The 7,614-nt window shown below is 46.5% G+C and overlaps 1 protein-coding gene across 1 annotated transcript in view; it reads left to right on the top strand.

The window, feature by feature from the left end:
- col14a1b (collagen, type XIV, alpha 1b) overlaps positions 1-7,614 on the top strand; it is a gene marked incomplete at its 5' end in the record, with an annotated part of 106,209 nt that overhangs the window by 77,542 nt on the left and 21,053 nt on the right. Inside the window, 7 exons of the mRNA XM_079828618.1 lie at positions 1,945-2,198; positions 3,555-3,664; positions 3,749-3,907; positions 4,020-4,097; positions 6,577-6,663; positions 6,772-6,825; positions 6,914-7,009. Coding sequence (XP_079684744.1) covers positions 1,945-2,198; positions 3,555-3,664; positions 3,749-3,907; positions 4,020-4,097; positions 6,577-6,663; positions 6,772-6,825; positions 6,914-7,009 — 838 coding nt within the window. The remainder of the gene's footprint in view (positions 1-1,944; positions 2,199-3,554; positions 3,665-3,748; positions 3,908-4,019; positions 4,098-6,576; positions 6,664-6,771; positions 6,826-6,913; positions 7,010-7,614) is intronic.

Below are 7,614 nucleotides of genomic sequence, written 5' to 3'. Positions count from 1 at the left end.
GAGTCGATTCAGTGGTTTGGAGCGTTCCCATTCAGTCGGTCAACTCGGTACAACACATGTCTATGGGATATCGCGCTCTAGCGCCATCTGCTGAAGACACCTTTATTCACGCCTGAAAGGCCAATGACGCATGACGACGTGGGCGGGGTCACGACCCACAGCATATAAATGCAGTCGTATGCGTCATTTCCCTTGTTCTTCAGCTCTTCACCGAGCTGCTAGAACGCCATCACGCCAGTCCTCACAAGGAGGTAGCCCACGGTGGTGAAATCTTGTGGAAAGGCACAGAAAGGAGAAAGTTTTAAGCACAAGTTTAGCAGTGCTAACAGAAGCTAAAAACTTTTCTCAGAGAAAAAAAAAAAAAGATGAAATGTCTAAGCACAGCAAGGGCGCATGCGCACTAACACCGTGGGTTCTTCAAACGATTCAGTGGGGTTATCGCCCCCCCCCAGGTTCGGAGGTATAATTACGACGTCAGTGTCGAAAGAGGCTTCCTCTGTGTTGAAGGAAGAGATTCGGGTTCTCCTTGGAAAAGGGGCAATTCAGGTGGTTCCACATGGGAGAACGGAGGAAGGGTTTTACAGCCGCTATTTCCTTCTCCCCAAGAAAAGTGGGGGTTTGCGCCCTATCCTAGATCTACGGCAATTGAACAAACACCTCAGACGTTACAAGTTCAAAATGCTGACTGTACGTTACCTGCTATTCACTCTGCGTCCCCGAGAGTGGTTTACATTGGTGGATTTGACCGATGCATATTTTCACATCACAATCCACCCAGAACACAGGAAATTCCTGAGGTTCTCCTTCAAGGGAACTGCATACGAATTTCAGGTCCTGCCGTTCGGGCTGTCACTCGCGCCCCGCATATTCAGGAAATGTGCAGAGGCAGCGCTGGCTCCACTGCGTCAGCAGGGCATGAGAGTGTTTGCTTATTTGGACGACCTACTCCTGGCCACAGACAGCAGGGAACAGGCGGTGTTACACACACAGGCACTTGTCTCCCATCTACGAGCTCTGAGGTTTTTAATAAATCTCAAAAAGAGCTCCCTGGTTCCGTGTCAGCGGATTTCATATCTCGGTTTAGAGATAGATTCAGTACAGAACACAGCTATGCTGTCAGTACGGAGGGCCAAAGTGTTTCACGGCTGCCTGAGTCGGTTTCGGCGGGGCATGCGAGTGAGTTTTCGGACAGTGCTGAGACTGCTGGGGCTCATGGCCTCAATGATAGCAGTCGTTCGGCTGGATTTTCTCTTTATGCGTGCGTTCCAGAGATGGGCGCTGGGCACTGGCCTGAATGCCACGCGGCATTTAAACAGGCAAGTGACGATAACGCCGTCATGCGTTCATGCTCTGATCCCCTGGGGAGAGCTACGTCACGTGCAGTGGTGATGACAGATGCGTCACTGCTTGGATGGGGAGCTCTGTGCCAGGGGAACTCCGTGAGAGGAGAATGGTCGGCAGCGCAAAAAGAGCGTCATATAAATTGCCTGGAGTTGCAGGCGGTTCATCTGGCACTGAAACACTTTGCTCAGCGTTTGCAGGGCAAACACGTGTTAGTCAGAACGGACAACACAACAGTATTGTCGTATATAAACAGACAGGGAGGTACTCGCTCGCTTCCTCTGTTACAACCGACACAGACACTCCTGATGTGGGCCAGCGAGCATTTGGCGTCGCTCCGGGCAGTATATATCCCGGGCCGTCTGAATGTTGGAGCAGACCTACTTTCCAAAGGGGGACCACAGGTCAGAGAGTGGCGCTTGCACCCTCGGATAGTGGCGCAGATCTGGGCTTGGTTCGGCAGGGCCGAGGTGGATCTTTTTGCGTCCGCGAAGAACACGCACTGCCCGCTGTTTTTCTCAATAACAGACAGCAGCGCCCCGTTGTGGGTGGATGCCCTGTCACATGTATGGCCCAAGACTCTACTGTATGCGTTTCCCCCAGTGGAACTGATACAGCCCACTTTAGACAGAGCGCACCAGGAGAGTCTGTCACTGAGTTTAGTGGCCCCTCGCTGGCCGGCGAGGACATGGTACGCGAGTATCATGTCGCTGCTGGTAGGGACACCGTGGTGTCTTCCTCTGTGCTGGGACCTGTTGTCCCAGGCAGAGGGACAGGTTCTGCACCCTCGGCCGGAACTGTGGGCTCTATGGGCCTACCCGCTGAGAGGGAGAATCTAATGGCAGCAGGGCTCCCAAGCAATGTCATGGCCACAATACAGAGCGCTAGGGCGACAACGACACGGGGGCTTTATGCATTGAAGCGCATATTTGAACAGTGGTGCGGTCGGAGGTTTTTATCGCCATACCAATGTCCGATTGCGGGGATATTGACTTTTCTCCAGGAACTGTTGGAGGAAGGGCGTGCCCATTCCACGCTGAAGGTCTACTTGGCCGCCATTTCGGCCTGTCATGAGGGCATTGGTGGTGCTGCGCCGAGCGCAGATTCAGAGGTTTGGAGCGTTATGAATCAGTGAGTCGATTCAGCGATTCGGAGCATTATGAATCAGTGAGTCGATTCAGCGATTTGGAGCGTTATGAATCAGTGAGTCGATTCAGCGGTTTGGATTGCCAAAGTCACGTATTTCAGCAGTTTGACACGCAATCCGAATCATGAATCGACTCACTGATTCATAACGCTTGAACCGCTGAATCGACTCACTGATTCATAACGCTCTGAACCGCTGAATCGACTCACTGATTCATAACGCTCCAAACCGCTGAATCGACTCACTGATTCATAACGCCTTTAACCGCTGAATCGACTCACTGATTCATAATGCTCCAAATCATGAATCGACTCACTGATTCATAACGCTTCGAAGCTTCATGATGCAGTGTTTTGAAATCGGTCATCACTATATAAGTCGTTTTTTATTTATTTTTGCGCACAGAAACTCTTCTCGCCGCTTCATAAAGTTATTGTAGAGCCGCTGTAGTGAGATGGACTTTGTAACTTTAGTCTTTAGTGTCTTTTAAGGGTCTTGAGAGTGTAAAGTGCATTGAGCCAATGGAGGCCTTTCAGAGCATCAGATTTACACTAAAATATCTTCATTTGTGTCTGAAGATGAACGGAGGTCTGACGGGTGTCCAACCACATGAGGGGAAGTAATTAATGACAGAATTTACATTTTTGGCTGAACTAACCCTTTAAGAGATTGCACTTTGTGCATTGGAAGCACTTAAATGTCTGTTTTGTAAAGCTACCTCTGTAAAACAGGAAGTTATTTATTCATTTTTTCAGAAGTTGTAGCATATTCCTTTTCTAAAGCTACAGAACTCAATGTTTTGTAAATTTGAGCCGTGTGTTTATTAAGCAAGATGAGAACTTAAATATTCCCAGCACTTTCTGTGATGTAGTGCTTTTTTTCTCTTTTTCATCAAACCGCAGTTTTTGCAAGTTCCCGCAATTTCATCGCATAAATATCCCACATTTTCCATCGCATTTTTTAAGAAAACGTGCCGCATAATCAAGGATGTTTGCCCGCAACAATCACAAAAAAGGTGCATTTTTCTGGAAGGACGGACCTGATGAGCTGTAATCTGTGTGCACAGACGCAGGAAAGACTCTGACCTTCTTCAACACCGACTATAAGGGCGATTTCCAGACGGTGACGTTTGAGGGCGCGGAGATCCAGAGGCTGTTCTACGGCAGTTTCCACAAGGTCAGAATCTCAGAGCGCAGCGGGTCAGCCTGTGAGTGTCCTGTGGTCTGATGATAATGTGTGTGTGTGTGTGTGTGTGTGCAGCTGCACATCGCAGTGAGCAAGACGTCGGCTCTGGTGATGGTGGACTGTAAGTCTGCGGGAGAGAAGCCTGTGGACGCAGCCAGAAACATCAGCACTGATGGGGTGGAGGTGCTCGGCCGGATGGTCAGATCCAGAGGAGACAAAGACAGCTCTGCTCCGGTGAGTGTGTGTGTGTGTGAGATCAAAAACAGACTCATTGATGCAGCCGATGGCTAAAATAACACGTCTCACATATCTGTCTGTGTGTGTGTGTGTGTGTGTGTGTGTTTAGTTTCAGCTGCAGTCCTTTGATATCGTGTGCAGCACGTCATGGGCTCGACGAGACAAATGCTGCGAGCTGCCAAGCCTGGTGAGTGTGTGTGTGTGTGTGAGAGAGAGAGAGAGTGTGTGTGTGTGTGTGAGAGAGAGAGAGAGAGAGAGAGAGAGAGAGAGATAGAGACTTTGACTTTAAGATCACTTTATTTACAAAAATGTTAAAGATATAAAATTTTTAGTAAAAAATAATATTAATAAAAATAAAATAAATTTCCCCTTTTATGATCAAAACTCACTCATGCATAAAATTGGAGACAGCCATCAATGTCAACATCACAAATAACATTCTTTATGCCCCATTTACCTCTGAAACCATCCAAGTCATTAACCAACTTATAATAGTTGAACTCTATATTCATACAGGATTTTATTAACCCCTGTAACACTGCAACCACATCAGTTAATCCACCATTATTCAATTTTCTCTTTCGTGACAACCAAATTGACATTTTTGCTTGCCCAAAGAAAAAATTTAATAAAACATGAACTTCTTTTTTTTTCCTGCTATACTTGGGCCCATAAATAAAAAACTTAGGCATAAAAACTTCCCCCAGGGTCTGACACCACTCTTCTAATTTGTTAAATAATGGCTTTAATCTAAAACAGTCAAAAAACAGATGAAAAACTGTTTCCTGCATCCGGCAGAACGGACAGCCCTCCCCTACCTGTGGGTCAAGGTGTGCTCTGTGTCTGTCCGTAGCTATTATCCCATGCACAATTCTCCACTGAAGGTCTCCAGACCTTTTCTATAGCAGTTTTTATGGCCTTTCTGTATGCGATCATGCTCCCTTTCCACAAATTACGAAAGACCTCTAGTTTTGTTTTCTTCCAGCTGCGCTCCATTTTTCTGGCTGCTGTTTTAAGGGCCCGAGTGTGTGTGAGTGTGTGAGAGTGTGTGTGTGTGTGTGTGTTTGTGTATGTGTGTGTGTGTGTGTGTGTATGTGTGTGAGTGTGTGAGAGTGTGTGATTATGTGTGTGTGTGTGTGTGTGTGTGTGTGTGTGTGTGTGTGTTCGAGAGTGTGTGTGTGTGTGTGTGTGTGTGTGTGTGTGTGTGTGTGTGTGTGTGTGTGTGTGTGTGTGTGTGTGTGTGTTCGAGAGTGTGTGTGTGTGTGTGTGTGTGTGTGTGTTTGAGAGTGTGTGTGTGTGTGTGTGTGTGTTCGAGAGTGTGTGTGTGTGTGTGTGTGTGTGTTCGAGAGTGTGTGTGTGTGTGTGTGTGTGCTCGTTGTACCACGGCGTTGGACTATTTTCTTTAATCTTCTTTAAGCGCAGAGGAGCAACTGTGTCTAAAGTACTGGAAAAGAGAGAGTCAATAGTTTCTGTTGCAGCATCGAGTTCTTCTATACTATCTGGGATGCTGAGCAGATGATACTGATGAGGGAGATTATTTAAAAAGCAATCTTTAGTAGCGGCAGTGATTGTCCTGCCATTTTTAAAGCGAGGGGGCGGCTTTGCAACCTTAGCTAAATTAAGTATACATGATACTAAGTAATGATCTGAGATGTCATCGCTCTGCTGCAGAATTTCAACGGTATCAACATTTATTCCATGTGACAATATTAGGTCTAAAGTATGATTATGGCGATGAGCGGCTCCTGACACGTGTTGCCCAACTCCAATAGAGTTTAGTGTGTCTTTAAATGCTAATCCCAATACGTCTTTTCCGTTGTCAACATGGATATTAAAATCACCAACAATTAGTGCTTTATCTACGGCCAGTACTAACTCTGATAGAAAATCAGCAAATTCTTTGATAAAGTCTGTATTATGCCCAGGTGGCCTGTATACAGTAGCTAACACAAATGTTGAACGGGTTTTATCATGTACACTACATAGCGTTACATAAAGCACCAAAACTTCGAAGGAATTATATTTGAAACTAGACTTCTGAGTAATACTGAAGATATTATTATAAATTACAGCAACCCCTCCCCCTTTACCTTTCAGACGCGGCTCATGTTTATAACAATAATCTTGGGGGGTGGACTCATTTAAGGTAATGTAGTCGTCAGGTTTTAGCCAGGTTTCTGTCAAACACAGCACATCTAGATTATTATCTGTAATAATATCATTAACAATAAGCGCTTTTGGGGAAAGGGATCTAATATTCAGCAACCCAAGCTTTATCAATTGTTCATCTGTATTATATCTTTTGTTTATTTGTTGGACATCAATTACATTTTTACTGTTGAATGGTTTTGATGTTTTTTTGTATTTACTAATTCGGGGAACAGACACAGTCTCTATATGATAATATCTAGGTGAAAGAGTCTCTATATGATAATATCTAGGTGAAAGAGTCTCTATGTGATAATATCTAGGTGAAAGAGTCTCTATATGATAATATCTAGGTGAAAGAGTCTCTATATGATAATATCTAGGTGAAAGAGTCTCTATATGATAATATCTAGGTGAAAGAGTCTCTATGTGCTGGGATTTATCTGACTCTGGTGACGTCGGTTTAGCCAGTTTGTCTGCTTCCTGACCTGGGTGTGTGTGTGTGTGTGTGTTTCCAGAGGAAGGAAGCCGACTGTCCATCTCTCCCGCGCGCCTGTACCTGCACTCAGGACAGTAAGGGCCCCGCTGGCCCCGCCGGACCTCCTGTACGAGCTCCTCCTCCTCATCATCTTCATCATCATCATCATCATCATCATCATCATCATCATCACTGACTCTCTGTGTGTGTGTGTGTGTGTGTGTGTGTGTGACAGGGAGGTCCTGGTATCAGAGGAGCCAGAGGAGATCGAGGTGAACCCGGCCCCGTGGTACAAAATTACCCACAATCCACCTCACTTTCTCACATTTCCCCACAGAGTAGACGAGCACAGAAGCTGATCGTGTGTGTGTTTGCAGGGCGCTGTGGGTCCAGTAGGGGACGCTGGAGTTCCAGGCACTCAGGGGCCACCCGGCCCTCCGGGGCCCAGCGGACGCTCCATCAGAGGCCCTCCAGTAACTCACCACACACACACACACACACACACACACACACACACACACACACACACACACACACACACACACACACACACACACACACACTGCTTACATCATCCGCTCATATCTCTGTTGATCTCAGTCTCACACTAAACTGGGCATTCAATCAATCTTTCGTATAAACACACGTTTGGGCTGAAGTGTGTGTGTTGTGTTCAGGGCTGAAGTGTGTGTGTTGTGTTCAGGGCTGAAGTGTGTGTGTTGTGTTCAGGGTTGAAGTGTGTGTTGTGTTCAGGGCTGAAGTGTGTGTGTTGTGTTCAGGGCTGAAGTGTGTGTGTTGTGTTCAGGGCTGAAGTGTGTGTGTTGTGTTCAGGGCTGAAGTGTGTGTGTTGTGTTCAGGGCTGAAGTGTGTGTGTTGTGTTCAGGGCTGAAGTGTGTGTGTTGTGTTCAGGGCTGAAGTGTGTGTGTGTTGTGTTCAGGGCTGAAGTGTGTGTGTTGTGTTTAGGGCTGAAGTGTGTGTGTTGTGTTCAGGGCTGAAGTGCGTGTTGTGTTCAGGGTGTGTGTTGTGTTCAGGGCTGAAGTGTGTTGTGTTCAGGGCTGAAGTGTGTGTGTTGTGATCA

This window comes from Gobio gobio (assembly GCF_949357685.1).
Source record: "Gobio gobio genome assembly, chromosome: 11".
Taxonomy (NCBI): domain Eukaryota; kingdom Metazoa; phylum Chordata; class Actinopteri; order Cypriniformes; family Gobionidae; genus Gobio; species Gobio gobio.
The sequence above is the reverse complement of the archived record's forward strand: the minus strand, read 5'-3'. Positions and strand labels throughout refer to the sequence as shown.